The sequence below is a fragment of the Microcaecilia unicolor genome, chromosome 5 (genome assembly GCF_901765095.1).
Source record: "Microcaecilia unicolor chromosome 5, aMicUni1.1, whole genome shotgun sequence".
NCBI classification, from domain to species: domain Eukaryota; kingdom Metazoa; phylum Chordata; class Amphibia; order Gymnophiona; family Siphonopidae; genus Microcaecilia; species Microcaecilia unicolor.
The window spans coordinates 182,644,796-182,663,713 of record NC_044035.1 but is presented as its reverse complement, the minus strand read 5'-3'; the positions used below and the strand labels follow the sequence as shown (position 1 = coordinate 182,663,713).

Here is an 18,918-nt window from a genome sequence, read left to right as displayed (position 1 = left end):
TTAATTGTTCATGTGTTGGGAGTTTCTAGGGTTCATCATAAACTAACCCAAGTCCCACCTTCTCCCGGTTTAGCAATTGGAGTACATAGGAGCCTTGCTCGATACATTATAGGCTTGGGCTTTTCTTCCACAAGCGAGAGCAGAGACCTTGACCACACTTGCCTTGCAGGTAAGAAGCAGCAAGCAGTCACAGCTCGGCAAATGTTGAGTTTGATTGGCCACATGGCCTGAACAGTGCATGCCACTTCCTTGGCATGTCTCCATTTGAGAGAGACCCAGTGGACCCTAGCTTCCCAGTGGTTTCAGGTGACTGGGAATCTAGTGGTAGTAGTCCAGATTTCTCTAGAGTTGACTCGTGCCCTTCTCTGGTTGACAGTTCGGATACATTCCAAAGTTCCACTTCCTCAGGCAATGCTAATGACGGATGCAACCAACCTGGGATGGGGAGCTCATGTTGATTGTCCTCACACTCAAGGGACTCGGTCAGTTCAGGAAATGACTTACTATATCAACTTTCTCAAGATCAGGGTCATTTGGAACACTCTATAGGCTTTCAGAGTGTCACGATTGTGACTGTTTTCTTGGTCTGTGCCCGCCTTGCCCTCTAGTGGCCGGACCCTGTGGCTGCTATAGACTGTTTTCTTGCTGTTTTCCAAGCATGTTTCAGAAGTCATTCCAGTCCGGTTCGGATCTTCCTGCTTGCCAAACTTGCTTGGGTGGTTTGGAACTAAGCAGCACCCTTACCTGCGACCTCACTTGTAATTGCCTTTATTATGCACCTGGCCCTTTCAGCTGGGCCTTTGCAGCGCCAAAGGTCCAGGTTAGTGTGTGTGCAGTTAAGCACTTTTGCCTTGCTTTACCCTTTTGGCTTCCCTGCTTTACCTTTTTGGTGCTGTTAGGAGCACTTCTGTCTTGCTTTGTTTCTTTCCTGTATGTCTTGCCTAGTTCTTGTTTGGTCTGTATGCAGTTAAGCTTGTATGCTTCCCTGCTTTACCCTTTTTGCTTCTCTGCTTTACCCTTTTGATGCTGATAGGAGCACTTCTGCCTTGCTTGTTTCTGTACCTTGTATCCTGTGTGAGAATCCTGAACCCTGTTTTAGTCAAGCTTGTTTAGAATCCTGTTGGTCCATTAAGTCCTGCTGGCCGCCTGCACCTGGGGGCTCAACCCCTGGGAAATGGTGGTCAAGCACAGGTGAAAACTGGTTGCTCTGTCCTGCTTATTCCCTGCTTGCCTACTTCTTTAGTTCTAGTACTGTCGTTCCAGTTTGGTTGTTCCGGCTTTGCCTGTCTACAGCTTCTCCTGCCTTGCTTGTTTGCCCAGTCCTGGTTGGGGAATTTTGCCTGCTGCTGCCGCTGCTTGACAGTAGCCCAGGGGCTCACGTTATTCCAGTGTCCGAGAGCCTGAGACAGTGACACAGAGATCAGCTACAGAACCAAACTCTAATTCAAATGGACACCCAGTGCTATATGAATAAGATAGGGGCGTACGTGATCCTAATCTTTTGTCAAGAGGCAGTGGGCCCTCCTTCATGGAATGGTTCTCTGAGCCTTGTACCTAGCTGGGAAGGACAGCTGTCTGATGGACAGACTAAGCAGGGTTTTGCAAACACGCAAGTGGTCTCAATATGGGCATGGCCTGCAAGAACTTCTGAGAATGGGGCACTTCCTTGATGTATCATTTTGCCACTCCTCTCAACAACAAAGTCCCCTGGTTCTTTTCCAGGCTCAGATCAAATGGCTGGCTAGCGTCATGTGCCTTTGTCCTGTGTTGGGGAGAAGGTCTTCTATATACGTATCCTCTAATACCTCTCGTAGAGAAGACTTTGCTGAAACTTGAGCAAGACCAGTAAACTATGATCCTAATCACCTCTTACTTGCTGATGCAGATCTGGTTTCCTCCTATTCTGGAGTTGTATTCTGAAGATGTTTTTGAGATTAGAATGTTTTCCAGTCCTCATCACGCAGAACGAGGGATCCCTTCTGTTTACAGAGATTTAAAAAGCTGGCAAATTTGGCAACGCTATAATAATGGGTGATTTCAAATACCGTACATTCCTGGAATAAGTAGAATAAATATCAAAAATAAACAATTCTACCCTTTACTCAACGTGTTCGGGGTCACAATGGCTGGCAGTAATGGAAAAAGTGGAGAAAAAAAGACGACCTCAGAAACATCGGAACCTCCTTGTTCTTAAAGGACATGCCTTTTGTATAATGAAGGAACCTCTTCAATCATACGTCTTCAAAAAAAACTCCACTACCACATCTTCACAAAAACCACAGACATTGTACCCTAACAAACACTTGTATGGAGACTCAATTCAAATTTGACAAAAACGCAAAGATAGTACTTAGCTTGGATGACGAAATCTTCATGAAAGAATACCTGTACAAGGCTGGACATTATTAAAATTATGAAGATTTCGTCCTCCAAGCTAAGTGGAGAAAGTAAGCCCATTTCTGTACAGCCTCTAGTTAACTTCATGAGAGGTTTGCTTTTGACAAAGCCCCCTGTCAAACTTCCGACTGTGTTATGAGATCTCAGTATTCTTGCCCAGCTGATGAAAACAGATGGCTGAGGGGAGATTGAGGTCTACAAAATCCTGTGGTGTAGAACAGGTAAAAAATAATTTCATTTCATTTTTTTTTAACTCTTTGAAAAAGTACAGTGACTAGGGGACACTCAATGAAGTTACATGGAAATACTTTTAAAACAAATAGGAGGAAATATTTTTTTTCACTCAATGAATAGTTAAACTCTGGAATTTGTTGCCAGAGGATGTGGTAACAGCAGTGGAGTAACTAGATTTAAAGAAGGTTTGGACAAATTCTTGGAAGAAAAGTCATAAGACCATAGTCTGCTATTGAAATAGACATGGGGAAGCCAATGCTTCCCCCGGCATTGGTAACTATTTGGGTTTCTACCAGGTACTTGTGACTTGGCTTGGTTACTATTGGAAACAGGATACTGGGCTAGATGGACCATTGCTCTGACCCAGTATGGCTATTCTTGCGTATCTTCCTGAAGCATTATTGATTGGATTGCAGGTGGGGGGAGGGGGGAGCGGCTTTTGGAGGTACAGTCCTGTCAGCAGGGGTTGTATTATTGTTCCGAACTTGTGGATTGCTTTAGTACATCCCACAAATCTTTGGATTGATCTATGGTGCATAATGAAGGAAAAATTACTTTCTCATTTTCTTTTCTTTAATCCCAACAGATCAATCTAGCGGCACCCACTTACTATTGTCTGTCTTTCTGTATATAGGTTATAGATGCCCTCTTAGCATTATCGTTCCCCTCCCACCACCACCACCACAATTATCTGCCTTTCTGAATATAGGTTATGGACTGACAGTTGTTGGATATGTTTGCAGATGCTGTTTCTTAAAATTAAAAAAAACCCCACATAAATCAGATTTATTGAGAAATTCTTAAGGGACATGTTTCCTTACTCGGGTCATGGACCTAGAGTCTGTTTTAGAGGCAGGAGATTTCTGTTCTCTTTTCTATGCCTTACTGCTTTATCGAAAATACTGAAGGCGAGTGTGCTGCACAGTATGCTTTGTGGCAGAGCTCTGACATTCTCTCTATCTCCACCTGCTGGTAGATGGGCATAACCCACAAGTGTTTGGATTGATCTGTTTTGACTAAAGGAATGAAAACTATCAGATAATTCATTTTTCCTTTCATGCCATTTTACATGCCCTTTTAAAAATTTATGTAAGCACTGGGTTTTCTCAGCCCAAATATTCATCCTAGCACAACTCCAGCATTTTTATTGTTTATGTCGGCCCCCATCCTCTTGCCATGGCACTGATTTTAAATATATTAACAAAAAATGCACAAGCAGCCAAGGCCCTCACTCCTTGCCAGCACAGGCCTGCAGGCACTGCCTACATAGAATTAACCTCACCCTGTGGCAAATTTGTTGGGTCTCTGATTCACTGCAAGTGAGTGAACACCAACAGTCCATCCGCAGCAAAGCACTCAATTTATGCACAGCAAGAATTTGCCCTTGGTCCATATTGGATGCATGTATATTTGTGTCACTTATTTGTGTGTCAAGAAGTTTTTTTTTTTTTTTTTTTTGATCCCTGCTGAATGTGTGAGTGCTGAAATTCGGCCAAGTCGGGTCAATTCTGAATAAATCCATTTGTGGTTAAACATGAATCTTCTCCTTCTCTCGACTACCTCTGCTTTGCTTTGCTGCATCTCAAACTTTAGAACGTTCTATTTGTTTATATTATTTTTGTGTGGGTCCAGATATCAAAATCTACAGATAATCTTATTTTCATGGGATCGATATAATTTGGAACTTTGCATATAAAGTAAGTATTCGTATGTTCCAGTAGCTAAAGCATAATCTGTCTCGTGTTTCCAGGTGAAAAGCCATATGAATGTTATATCTGCCATGCTCGGTTTACCCAGAGTGGGACCATGAAGATGCACATTCTGCAGAAACACACAGAAAACGTGGCAAAGTTTCATTGTCCTCACTGTGACACAGTGATTGCAAGAAAGAGCGATTTAGGTAAGTAGAATTAAATTATATTACATTACCAGAGATTTCCATTCTGTTTACAACAAGAAATAGTTTGGACCAGATTACAGTATCAAGAAACCAGTGCAATAACTGGGAATTTACAAATACTGAATAATCATGACATAATAAATTAAGAACATAAGCGTTGCTGTACTGGGACCGACCAAAGATCCATGAAGTTCAGCATCCTGTCTCCAACAGTGGCCAATTCAGGTTACAAGTACCTGGCAAGATCCTAAAACAGTACAATACATTTTATGCTCCTTATCCTAGAAATAAGCAGTGAATTTTCCCCATATCCATCTGAATAATGGTTTAATGTACATATTTCCTAAAAAGGACTGCCTTAAGAGATTTAAGAAAAATTATATATGAAGAAAGAGTAATAATAGAAGCTGGAAAAACATGTTATGTCAGAATCACCATGTAAATAACACAACAGTTGTCGTACTGGGTCAGACCAAAGGTCCATCTAGCTATCCTGTTTCCAAAAGTGACCAGTCCAGGACATAAATACCATGCTGTTTAACGTCAAAGACAAGCAGTGACTTAATAAGGGCTTTTTTTTTTGTTTTTTCCCTTTAGGAATTTGTCTGAACCTTTTTTAATCCTAGCTACATTAACTTCTTTAAGCTTGCTCCAGCAATGTGAAAATATTTTGTCCTTTTAGTTTTAAATGTTCTACTATGTAACTTCATGGAGTGTTCCTTAGTCTTTGTACTTTTGAAAGAGCAAACAATTGATTCGTGTTTACCCATTCACTCCATTCAAGATTTTATAGATCTCTATCAGCTTTCTCTTTTCCAGGCCTGAAGAGCCCTAACCTCTTTAGCTTCTCATATGAAAATAATTCTGTCTCCTTAATAATTGGTCTCCCTTCTTTGTACCTTGTCGAGTTCCACTACATCTTTTTTGAGATGTGGCGACCAGAATTGCAATCAGTACTGAAGATTAGAATGACATGGGGGACAGTTTGTCGCCATCTCCGCAAATGCCATCCCCGCCCCATCCCCATGAGCGCTGTCTGATCACACGCAAGCCTCGAACAGTTATGATTTTATATTTAAAATTATTTTATTAAAGTATTAAAAGAAACAATATTCTGTACAACTATCATTTTATAAACACAAATGGTACAGTGCATGGATCAAGTAAACCCCTGTCTCCCCTGCCCCCTTACCAATATCCCCTCCACTATGTGAAACTGAACAAGCCAAATTACTACAGAATGCTACATAGAAAATTCATGCTAACAACACCTTGGCACCTTGGTCACGCACATAGGACACAAATGCCAAATATATAATAGCTGACTAAAAATGATAAACATAAATTAAAGTCTCAAGAAGCAACACCTCACGTGTAGTACAATACCAAAGAAATAGAAAGAGATGCATACTTTCTATACTGTGCAAAATATAAAGACACATGACAGGGATGGTGTTAGGGAAGTGCCAAAGAGAGCCCTAAGTCTGCTGGACTCTGAAGAGTTCACGGCCTGATAAGGACCCTCCAAAATTTCTGGCTTGGCCTCAGCCATGTCTAAGATCAGCTCTGGCAGGATACACATTCAGATCTGACCTAATCACAAAATAGAAAAGAAAAATGTTTTTTTTTTCCATTACGTTTCTTTCCACTATTCCAGGACAAGTGGGTTGTCATGTCCATTGACCAGCAGGTAGAGATTCAGCATACACAACTGAGCCCAGGTAGATGGATAGGCTACCCTGTCTCTCGTCCTGAGACCTTTGCTACTGGTCCATCTGGTCAGTTGATCCCTAGTAGAGTGTGGTGGACTGTGCTGGTACTGGCATACCTGGTGGTGCTGGGTCCCTGTCTATCTGCCTGGGGTGATCTTCTCCTGTTGCTGTTCTTCTCTAGGGGAGGGGGAAAACAAACAAAAAAAACACAAAAGGCTAAAGGGAAGGACAACAGAGAACTCCTAGTTTGAGGAGAGGCCTGCCGGGTGCGGTGAGTTCCTTCCCCCAGGCTCTTGGGTCTCAGGATGGTGCAGGGTGTGTTGGCACGCTAGTGTGGTTTCTCCCTGCCGGTAGCACTTATTCTTCTAGGACATCAGGCTGGACATCATCACGCATGGGTCATCGTCCGCAACGGCCCAGGAGCTCCAGAATTTTAAAGAAAAACTTTAAAAGCTTCTAGAAGCAGCGCAACGGGCGCGGAGACAACGCACCGTGCATGCACGAGTGACTTCCCGCCCACAACGCCCGTGCGCTTCCCTCAGTTTCCTTTTTTCTGCTTCGCGAAGGGTTGTTTTTCGAGAGAAGGTTGAGGATATGGTTTATTCCCTGAAGAAGCACCATGATGCTATGGACTCTCTCGCCCGCTGGACGCCTTCTGCTAATACCTCCTCCTCTAGGAGTTTTTTTGGAGGGAGAGGAGTGCTCCCTATTCCTCTAATAGGCGTAGGTACACTCCTGCTTTCCGACAGCCTGTTCAAGCTCGCCCCCAGCAGGCCTGCTCTCGTCAACGGCTTGCGCCTCAGATCCCCTCCGGCTCTCCAGCAAAAGCAAGGGACAAGTTTTTGACTGGCTCCAGAGCAGCATAGCTGACATCAAAGTGTCTGTACCAGACGAGCTTCCTGTCGGAGGGAGGCTTATATTTTTTCACCAAAGGTGGCCTCTCATAACCTCCAACAGGTGGGTTCTGCAAATAGTTCGTTCCGGATACGCCCTCAATCTGGAATCAAAGCCTCCAAATTGTCCTCCGGTAGCTCAATCCTTCAGTTCCTGCCACAAGCAGGTACTTGCAGATGAACTCTCCACCCTTCTAAAGGCCAATGCGGTCGAACCCGTTCCACCAGGGGAAGAAGGGCTGGGATTCTATTCCAGGTACTTCCTTGTAGAAAAGAAAACAGGGGGAATGCGTCCCATCCTAGACCTAAGGGCCCTGAACAAATATCCTGTCCGAGAAAAGTTCAGGATGCTTTCCCTGGGCACCCTTCTTCCCATGATTCAGGAAAACGATTGGCTATGCTCTCTGGACTTGAAGGACGCCTACACTCACATTCCAGTGCTCCCAACTCACAGGCAGTACCTTCGATTTCGTCTGGGAACTCAGCATTTTCAGTACTGCGTGCTGCCCTTTGGTCTCGCCTCTGCACCCAGAGTCTTCACAAAGTGCTTGGCAGTGGCCGCAGCATTGCTACGCAGACTGGGAGTACACGTGTTCCCTTATCTCGACGATTGGCTGGTGAAGAGCACCTCAAAGGCAGGAGCTCTACGATCCATGCAGATTACTTATTCAATTGCTTGAACTACTGGGGTTTGTCATCAACTATCCCAAGTCCCACCTGTTTCCCGTATAGAAATTGGAATTCATAAGAGCTCTGTTGAACACACAGATGTCTCAAGCTTATTTTCCCCAGGCACGGGCGGTCAACCTCCTAGCTCTTGTGTCCTCAGCTCGGGCATCCCAACAGATCACAGCTCGGCAGATGTTGAGACTTCTGGGCCCCATGGCCTCCACAGTTCATGTGACACCCATGGCACGTCTACACATGAGATTGGCTCAGTGGACCCTAGCTTCCCAGTGGTGTCAGGCTATGGGGGATCTAGAGGATGTCATCCAGCTTTCCACCGAATTTTGCAATTCCTTTCACTGGTGGACCATTCGTGTTGGATTATTTGTAGTAAATAATTAGCAGATTTTTATACACACAGCTTCAGCTTTAGAAATGTTAATTTCTTTTCTTCATCTCTCTCACATACACCCCAGAATAATTCACTGCTGAGTCACTTTAAAGTTGAATTAACAAAACATCTGTTTACTCACAGTTTTAGTTAGATTGATATTCAGACAGGCTTATATAACATAATACAATACATTTGGATTATCAGCTCTTTCCATGTGCTTAGATGGTAATGGATGCTCACACCATAGATCCTCAGGTTAGGAGAGATCATTAGAGCTCCATGTGCTGTGCCTAATCACACCCACAGGAAGTTGCATGGGTGTGACCTCTCTAGGTAATTCACATCAGAGGTCACAGAGTAATCACAGAGAAAAAACATTGCTGACAGACAATGCATGTAAAATACAATACATTATTCCAACAATTCGCTCCAATCTGACCTTGGGACGCCCATTCCAAATTCCTCAGCCGCAAAAAAGTGCTGACGATGGATGCATCCCTTCTGGGGTGGGGAGCTCATGTGGATGGACTCCACACTCAAGGAGTTTGGTCCTTCCAGGAAACGCATCTCCAGATCAACTTCTTGGAATTGCGAGAGATCTGGAATGCTCTAAAGACTTTCAGAGATTGGCTGTCCAACCAAGTTATCCTAATTCAGACAGACAATCAGGTTGCTATGTATTACACCAACAAGCAGGGGGACACCGGATCTCACCCTCTGTCTGGAAGCCGTCAGGATGTGGCTTTGGGCGACTCAGCACGGTATGCTTCTCCAAGCCACATATCTGGCAGGTGTAAACAACGGCCTGGCCAACAGGTTGAGCAGGATCATGCAACCTCATGAGTGGTCTCTGAACATGGGCGTTGTCCGCAAGATCTTCCGAGCGTGGGGCACCCCCTCGGTGGATCTTTTTGCCACTCAGTACAATCACAAAGTTCCTCAATTCTGTTCAAGGCTCCAGGCCTAAGGCAGACTAGCGTCAGATGCTTTTCTGCTGCATTGGGGGACAGGCCTTCTGTACACATATCCTCCCATACCTCTAGTAGTGAAGACTTTGCTGAAACTCAGGCAAGACCGCGGAACCATGATTCTGATAGCGCCCTTTTGGCCTCGTCAGATTTGGTTCCCTCCTCTTCTGGACTTGTCCTCAGAAGAACTGTGGAGATTGGACTGTTTTCCGACCCTCATCACTCAGAACGAGGGGTCGCTTCTGCATCCCAACCTCCAGTCTCTGGCTGTCACGGCCTGGATGTTGAGAGCGTAGAAGTTGCCTCTTTAGGCTTTTCAGAGGTGTCTCCCGAGTCTTGCTTCCAGGAAAGTTTCCACGAAAAGGAGTTATGGGTTTAAATGGAGGAGGTTTGCCGTCTGGTGTGACAGCAAGGCCCTAGACCCTTTCTCTTGTCCTACACGGACCCTGCTTGAGTACCTTCTACACTTGTCGGAGTCTGATCTTGAGACTAACTCAGTAAGAATTCACCTTAGTGCAATCAGTGCTTATCATCACCATGTAGAAGGTCAGCCTATCTCTGGACAGCCTTTAGTTCGCTTCATGGGAGGTTTGCTTTTGTCAAAGCCCCCTGTCAAACCTCCACCAGTGTCGTGGGATCTCAACATCGTTCTCACCCAGCTGATGAAGCCTCCTTTTGAGCCACTGAATTCCTGCCATCTGAAGTACTTGACCTGGAAGGTCATTGTCTTGGTGGCTGTTATTTCAGTTCGTAGAGTCAGTGAGCTCCAAGCCCTGGTAGTTCATGCTCCCTACATTAAATTTCATCATAACAGGGTAGTTCTCCGCACTCATCCTAAGTTCCTGCCGAAGGTGGTGTCGCAGTTCCAACTGAACCAGTCAATCGTTTTGCCAACATTTTTTCCCCGTCCACATACCCACCCTGGTGAGGACAAGTTGTATACCTTGGACTTAAGAGAGCATTGGCCTTTTATGTGGAGCGGACAAAGCCCTATAGACAGTCCGCCCAGTTATTTGTTTCTTTTGATCCCAACAGGATGAGGGTTGCCATCGGAAAACGCACAATCTCCAATTGGCTAGCAGATTGCATTTCCTTCACTTAACGCCCAAGCTGGGTTGACTTTGGAAGGCCATGTCACGGCTCATAATGTCAGAGCCATGGCTGCGTCAGTGGCTCATCTGAAGTCAGCTTCTATTGAAGAGATTTGCAAGGCTGCGACGTGGTCATCAGTCCACACATTCACATCTCATTACTGCCTACAGCAGGATACCCGACGCGACAGTCGGTTTGGGCAGTCAGTGTTACAGAATCTGTTTGGGATTTAGAATCCAACTCCACCCTCCTAGGCCCATTTCTGTTCTGTTCCAGGCTGCACTCTCAGTTGTGTTTGTTTTCAGGTCAATCTCAGTTATGTCCTCGCTGTTGCGAGGCCCAATTGACCATTGTTCATTGTTTTGAGTGAGCCTTGGTGCTAGGGATACCCCATGCGTGGTGATGTCCAGCCTGCTTGTCCTTGGAGAAAATGAAGATACTTACCTGTAGCAGGTATTCTCCGAGGACAGCAGGCTGGACATCATCACAACCCTCTCTCCTCCCCTTTGGAGTTGTTCTCTTCTTGCTTGTTATATAACTGAGGGAAGCGTGCGGGCGTCGCGGGCAGGAAGTCACTCGCGCATGCGCGGTGAGTTGTCCCCGCGCCCATCGCGCTGCTTCTAGAAGCTTTTAAAGTTTTTCTTTAAAATTCCGGAGCTCCTGGGCCGTCGCGGACGACGACCCATACGTGATGATGTCCAGCCTGCTGTCCTCGGAGAATACCTGCTACAGGTAAGTATCTTCATTGTAGTCCCCTTCAGATTTTTGAGGAATGCTTCTCAGGTTGCAAGGAGCATGTAGGTGGCCCAGCGTTACAGCGAAAGAAAAAAACAAAAACATTTTCGTCAATGTGAAGGAGTCGCAAAGAAAAAAAAAGCCAGAGCGGTTTCCTTTCTGGATGGTCACTCCCCTGTTCAGCAGGCCCGTACAGAAAGCGTGAAACACTGCTTCTATTTTTATTTTTTATTTATTTTCAAATTTTTTCAACAATTTCAAGATTGCACTCTTAATCAGCAAAGTGTGTTAATATTTCACATAATATACAAACAAGAAAATATGTTAACGAAAATAAGCTTAGTTTCCAACACTCAAGTCCTCTATTATTGGATCCAAGATGTTAATTACAGGTAATTTAAAGGAAAAAGTTGCTAAGATTAATCAGCTCCCAGTTGAACAGAATAATATTATATTAAACTCCTTCAGTTCTTTTCAAAGCAATAAAAGATGACAAATGCGAAAGGTCCATGAAAACATACTTAAGTGAATTTAGCCGAATAATGCATTTGCACGGAAACCTCAAATCAAATACTCCTCCAAGTTGTAGAACGGCAGGTTTTAATAACAAAATTGTTGGGAGGAAGTGACTTCACCAAGCAACATGGTCTCTTGAGACGAGATCTCCCGCTACCCCACACAGATTATCTAGTGATAACCCAGTAAGCGATACCCTTCGCAGTACAATTTGAAAGATCTGGAGCCCGTTTATTCGGGAGAGGTGGGAAAGGCATGAGTGCGCCCGTGAGTTTGGCTCAGTATGCTTTCTCTGGCTAGTCGGCGGCTAAGCACGTGGTCAAGACTGGAGCGGTGGCTCCAAATCAGCCCGGCGGTTTTGCGAAGGCCTGTTGATGGCCTGGGCAGAGAAACACCTGCTCTGTCTCTCGGCAGCTCACATCGCAGAGTTGCTCAACATGGAATCAGACTTTCTCAATTGTCACAGTCTGGACCCTGGAGAGTGGGAGCTGTCGCAGGACGCGTTCCATCTTCTGGTTCAGCGCTGGGGCATGCCGGCTCTGGATCTCTTGGCGACGAGGGTCAATTCCAAAGTCTCGTTGTTTTTCAGTTGCTGCAGAGAGTGGGGCTCTAAGTATGGACACTCCGCTGCAGCTGTGGCCACTCAAGTGGTTGCTGTATGCCTTTTGTCCTTGGCAGATGATACGCCGGCTGTTGAGCATGGCGAGCCATTGAGGCCACATGGTACTGGTGGCACCGGATTGGCTGTGGCGTCTGTGGTATGCAGACCTGATTTGGCTCCTGGATGGGGAGCTGCTCAGGCTTCCTCTGGGTTGGGGGCTTCTCCTTCAGGAGCCCGGTGGTCATGGAAGATCCCTTCCCTTTTTTTGTCTTATGAACCGTTGAGAAGGATCCATTTGAGGAAGAAGGGTTATTCAAACTCTATTATTATCCTGCTTCAGGCTAGGAAGCGGTCTACTTCTTCGGCCCATGGCTGATTGTGGCGCACCTTTGAGAGCTGGTGTTCTGAGTGGGGGTTGGATTCCTTTGCTTCTTCTGTTGGCCAAATTCTGGCATTCCTTCAGAGTAGGAAGCATAAGGGCTTGGTGTCCTTGAAAGTTCAGGTGGCAGCCCTGGCATGTTTTCAGGGTTGCTTGTATAATTTGCCCTTAGCGGCCCATCCAGATGTGGTTTACTTTCTGAGAGGAGTGAACCGCTTGAGGCCACACTTTCGAGCGTCCTTCCGGACTGTGACCTTAACTTGGTCCTTCGGGTCCTGCAGCATCTGTCTTTTGAGCCCCTTCAAAATACGACAGTGAAAGACCTTACCCTGAAAACTGTTCTTCTGGTGGCTATTACCTAAGCACACTGCATCTCAGAGCTTCAGGCACCCCTTTCTCCGTTTTTCGGAGGCAGGGGTCTCACTTCAGACTGTGCCTTCCTTTTTGCTCAAGGTGATGTTGGCCTTCCATGTCAAATCAATCGGTGGAACTCTCGTCCTTTCGGATGGAAGAGGTTGGGATCAGTTTAACTCCTTGAGGTTACTGGATGCTGGGAGGGCTCTCATGCGTTACCTGGAGGTTACTCTGACTTTCAGCGATCAGAAAGACTTTGTCCTGTTTGGTATGCAGAAGCTGGGTCTCGTGGCTTCTAAGGTTTCTATCGCCTGTTCGTTGAAAGAACCGGTGGCTGCGGCCTATATCCTGGAGGAGAAGGTTCCTTCTGAAGTTTTGAATGCGCACTCTACCCAGCGGACAGCAGAGTCTTCGGCGGAGGCCTCGCTGTCCTCTCCGGGAGTTATGTGCAGGGTGGCGACTTGGGCTGTGCTGCATATGTTCAGTAAGCACTACAGGGTGGACATGTCACATGCTCATAGGCAGCATTTGGGGCATCGGTCCTTCGGGAGGCAGGTTTAGCTTCCCACCCTCGTAGGGTGGGAAGCCAAACATCCCACTCATCCTGGAATAGTGGGAAGAAACGTAATGGAAGGAGAAATGTAGGACTTACCTGATAAATTTTCTTTCCATTAGTTCTTTACACTATTCCAGGAGCTGTCCCATTTCTTGGCACCTGTCCCAGGGCAGAGCTTTATGGGCAGTTTGCTTCTCAGGACCGAGCCTTCAGGGGCTTTGGTTTCTTGCAATATGGGTCTATTGAGTTATATAGATGCTGAATGTGCTCCTGGTTCTTTCTTCCTTGCTTTTGGACTGATACTGAGGAACTGGGCTGGTAGCAGTGGGCTATGTACTAGGGCTCAGTTCTGTATGCTCTATCTCCACCTGCTGGTTGATTGACATGACACCCACTCATCCTGGAGTAGTGTGAAAAACTAATGGAAAGAAAGTTGTCAGGTAAGTCCTAATTTCTCCTTTCTACCTTTTGTTGTCTGGTCATTTTTATTTTTCAAATCATGTTGGTCCCAGGCTCTGGTTTGTGTTTCCCTCTGTCTTCTCAACTCGCTTGTCCGGGGTCTCCTGCCCATTTGACATTTCTTCTTTCTCTATGCTCACCATCCATCTTCCATCTCTGTGTTCTTATCTTTCCCCATCTTCAAGATCTTTTTTCTCTGTCCCCTATACTTCCCTGTCCAGTATCTCTTCTGTGTCCATCTCCCTGCATTAATCATCACTATTCTGTCCCTGTCATCTTGGAATCCCTATGTATTGAAATTCCATTTGAAAAGGGGAAAAGGATAGTGATACTACCATCCACCTGTCCGGGATGAACAGACAGATGTAGAAATGTTATCAGAAATTAGGGATGCTAACAACCTGGCCAACACAATAATGGTGATTTCAATTACCCCGATATTGACTGGATAAATATAACGGCATGCTAGGGAGGTAAAATTCCTTGACAAAATCAAGGACTGCTTTATGGGAGCAGCTGGTACAGGAGCCAAGAGCAGGAAGAATTCTAGACTGTCCTTAGTAGAGCTCATGATCTGGTGCAGCAGGTAATGTGATGGGCCACTTGATAACAGTGATCATAATATGGTCAGATTTGATACAGCTTTGGAGTAAGTACACACAGGAAATCCAATACGGTAGCATTTAACTTTCAAAAAGGAGACTATGATAAAATGAGAACGGTGAAAATAAAAACTTAGAGGAGCAGCCTCAAAGGACAAAAATTTACATCAGGCGTGGATGCTGTTCAAGAATACTATTCTGGAAGCCCGTACCAAATGACAGCCAGCGGGGTTAAAAAGTGAGGTGAAGGAAACTATTAGAGCTAAAAGAAAATCCTTCAAAAAATGGAGGAAGCACCCAACTGAAAATAAGAAACAGCATAAGGAATGGCAAGTCAATTGCTAAGTGCTGATAAGGAAGGCAAAGAGGGACTTTGAAAAAAAGATTGCGTTGGAGGCAAAAGAATCAGTTGGACTTCTATAAGACCCAATGGGTAAAAGGGACACTCAGGGAATACAAAGCCATAGCGGAGAGATTAAATAAAATCTTTGCTTAGGTCTTCACCAAGGAAGATTTGGGAGAGATATCAGTGCCGGAAATGGTATTCAGTGCTGACAGACAAACTGAATGGAATCTCTATAAACCCAGAGGATGTAATGGGCAATTTGACAAATTGAAGAGTAGCAAATCGACTGGACCGGATAGTATTCAACCTAGAGTACTGATAGAATTGAAAAATGAACTTGCAGAACTATTGTATTGTTAGTAATTTGTAATTTATTTTTAAAATAAGCATGGTACCGGGAGTTTGAAGGGTGGCCAATATAACGCCAATGTATAAAAAAAAAAAAAAAAGGGTTCCAGAGGTGATCTAGGAAATTATAGACCAGTGAGTCTGACGTCTGTGCCGGGCAAAATGGTAGAGACTATTATAAAGAACAAAATTACAGAGCATATTCAAAAGCCAACATGGTTTTAGTGAAGGGGGAAATCTTGCCTCACCAATCTATTACATTTCTTTGAAGGCGTGAACAAACTTGTGGATAAAGGTGAGGCGGTCAATATTGTATATCTAGATTTTCAAAAGGCATTTGACAAAGTACCACATGAGACTCCAGAGGAAATGGGAGCGTCATGGCATAGGAGGTAGTGTTCTATTATGGATTAAAAACTGGTTAAAAGATAGAAACAGAGAGTAGAGTTAAATGGTCAGTATTCTCAATGGAGAAGGGTAGATAGTGGGGCTCCCCAGGTGTCTCTGTTGGGACTGCTGCTTTTTAATCTATTTATAAATGATCTAGAGATGGGAGTAACTAGTGAGGTAATTAAATTTCTCCGAGGACAAGCAGGCTCCTTGTTCTCACATGTGGGTCGACGTCCGCATCAGCCCGGGAATCGGCAATTTTGCAAGCAAAAAATTTAAAAAGTGTGCCAGAGCCTTCTGGCACGCAAACCGCGCATGTGCGGATGACTTCCCGCCCATCACGCGAGTGTTCCCGGCGAGGTGCGGTTGAGTTTTTCCCCGCTCCTCTCAGGCCCAGGAAAGAGTCCTTCGGTTTTACAGCTATTTGCCTTCTTTCTTTTTTCTTGTTAAAATTTATAGTTGAAACTTTATTTTTTTGCCCTTTTAAAGTTTCCTTTCTTTTTCGACGTGGTCGGGTTGTTCCCTTCTTTTCATGCTCGTTTTTTCTTTTAACAGGCACAATCGCATCTTTTGATTTTGCCGAAGCCGTTTTTCCTTCCATGTCATCGAAGACACCCAGCGGCTTCAAGCGTACTCGGTGCAACTGGACCATCTCGGGTACCAGTACCCATGTCTGATGTATCCAGTGCCTTGGGCCTGACCTTAGTCCAACCGCTTGTAGTCTGTCTTTGCATGAAGAAACGGATTCAAGTGTCTCGAGAGACCCAACGAGAGAAGCTTTTTGGGGTTCGGTCCGGTCCTTCGACATCGAAACTGAGGTCGGCGGCATTGACATCGAGGGGCGTATCGACGTCGGGAGCGAAAGCAATGGCTGCGGAATGACCAACTCGTGCTGGGAGCAGTGAGGCATCGAGTGGGTCTCCACCTGTCTCGAGGCCTCCTGTTAAGCAGGCCCCCGGGACCGACATTCGTCGGACCCAGCCCCGAGGAGACATTAGGATTCCATGTCTTCCTCATCGGTACCGAGAAGTCTCTGACAGGCGTCGAGCGAAAGCCACCTGCGGCTCTCGACGAGCACATCAGGGCCCTGCTTCCAGAGCTTCTGGAAGGATTGCTGTGCCAGTCTGCTTCGGTGGTGCTTGCGCCTTCCAATACCGTCTGCTGCAGCGGTATCTAGCCCTTCACCTGTGAGGTCTCCGACCTCGATGCCGCCTGCCACCTAGGTTGACTCCCCTTCGACATCGGTGGAGGAAGCTTCACCAGAATCCAGACAGGCATCGACTTCTCGGCACCGCCATTGAGAATGTCGTTCCTGGGCATTGAGGCAGGCTCAGTTTCGGTCTGCTCTGAGAGATGTCTTGTCCGATACTGAAGATGAGCATTCCTGCCTAGGTACTTTTCATCTGATGAGTCCGATGTAATTCCTTCTGAACCTTCCCCTCCACCAGAAAGGACACTGTCTCCACCGGAGAGTCTGTTCTTTACCTCCTTTGTCCGGGAAATGGCTGCGTCTATTCCCTTCCCTATGGAGGTTGAGGATGAGCCCAGGGCTGAGATGCTCGAGGTCCTGGATTATCCTTCTCCACCTAGAGAGGCTGCAATGGCTCCTTTTTATAATGTACTGAAGGAAGTCCTTATGCGAAATTGGTCATTCCCTCTATCTAACCCCATGATCCCGAAAAGAACTGAATCCCAATATCGGATCCACAGGGAACCTGGATTGATGAAGTTTCAGCTACCTCACAATTCCATGGTGGTGGACTCCGCTCTCAAAAGAGCCGAGTACTAGGAACTATGCCTCGGCGCCCCCAGGCAGAGAATCTAGGACCTTGAACTCTTTTGGGAGGAAACGTATCAGGCCGCTATGCTCACTGCCAAACTCCAAACACACCAGCTCTTCACGACCATCCACTTGCGGAACTCAATGAGGCAACTGTCTAGCTTGGTTGATGCACTCCCTCTGGAGTAGGCCAAGCCTTTTCGTCAGGTGGTCAGACAGTAGAAGGCATGTTGAAAATTTCTGGCTAGGGGTATGTTTGACACTTTTGATGTAACATCCAGGATCGCTGCCCAAGGTATAGTGATGCACAGACTCTCATGGCTGCGTGTCTCTGACCTGGATCATTCGGTCCAGCAGCGGATGGCGGATGTTCCTTGCCGGGGGGGGGGGGGGGGGAGAGGATAACCTTTTTGGTGAGAAAGTAGAGGATCTTGTTGACCTGCTCAAAAAGCACAATGATGCTATGGATTCTGTCTTCCGCCTGGCGTCTTCTGCTACTACCTCCTCATCTAGGAGATTTTTTGGAGGGAAGAGGGGTGCTCCCTATTCCTATGCTATGTGTAGGTACACTCCTGCTTCTCGGCAGCCTGTTCAGGCTCAGCCCCAGTGCGCTTGTTCTCGTCAACAGCGTGCGCCTAAGGCCTTTGCGGCTCCTTAGCAAAAGCAAGGGACGGGCTTTTGACTGGCTCCAGTTCAGCATAGCCTCAGTAAAAGTGTCCCTGCCGGACGACTTGCCGGTCATGGGGAGGTTGATATTTTTTTCACCAAAGGTGGCCTCTCATAACCTCCGACCGGTGGGTTATTCAAATAGCTTGGTCAGGATACACCCTCTAATCTGGAATCCAAACCTCCAAATTGTCCACCGGGAGCTCATTCTTACAGTTCCCAGCACAAATAGGTACTTGCAGCTCACAGAAAGTATCTTCAGTTTCGGCTGGGAACACAGCACTTTCAGTACCATATACTGCCTTTTGGTCTAGCATCTGCTCCCAGAGTGTTTACCAAATGCCTAGCTATAGTCGCAGCGTCGCTACGTAGGCTGGGAGTGCATGTGCTTCCTTATCTCGACGATTGGCTGGTGAGGAGCACCTCGAAGGAGGGTGCTCTGGAGTCCACGCGAAAGACTATTTGGGTTCTAGAGCTACTGGGGTTCGTCATAAATTATCAAGTCCCATCTCACCCCAGTCCAAAAATTGGAGTTTGTTGGAGCCCTGTTGAACACTCAGATGGCTCAAGCTTATCTTCCCGAGGCAAGGGTGGGCAACTTGTCCCATGGTGTCCATGGTTCGAGCGTATCAGCAGGTCACGGCTCGGCAGATGTTGAGACTTCTGGGGCACATGGCCTCCACAGTTCATGTAACACCCATAGCACGTCTACATATGAGATCAGCTCAATGGACCCTCTCTTCCCAGTGGTTTCAAGCTGCGTGGGATCTAGAGGATGTAGTCCAACTGTCCACCAATTTCAGAATTCTCTTCAGTGGTGGACGATTCGATCAAATTTGACCATGGGGGCGACCATTCCAAATTCCTCAGTCAGAGAAAGTACTGATGACGGATGCATCTCTTCTGTGGTGGGGAGCTCATGTAGATGTC

The 18,918-nt window shown here is 46.1% G+C and overlaps 1 protein-coding gene across 1 annotated transcript in view; it reads left to right on the top strand.

Annotated features, from left to right (window-relative positions):
- The window catches only part of CTCF (CCCTC-binding factor), a 412,941-nt gene that overhangs the window by 198,256 nt on the left and 195,767 nt on the right, over positions 1–18,918 (top strand). Inside the window, 1 exon segment of the mRNA XM_030203644.1 lies at positions 4,382–4,531. Within this exon segment, the coding sequence (XP_030059504.1) occupies positions 4,382–4,531 (150 nt within the window).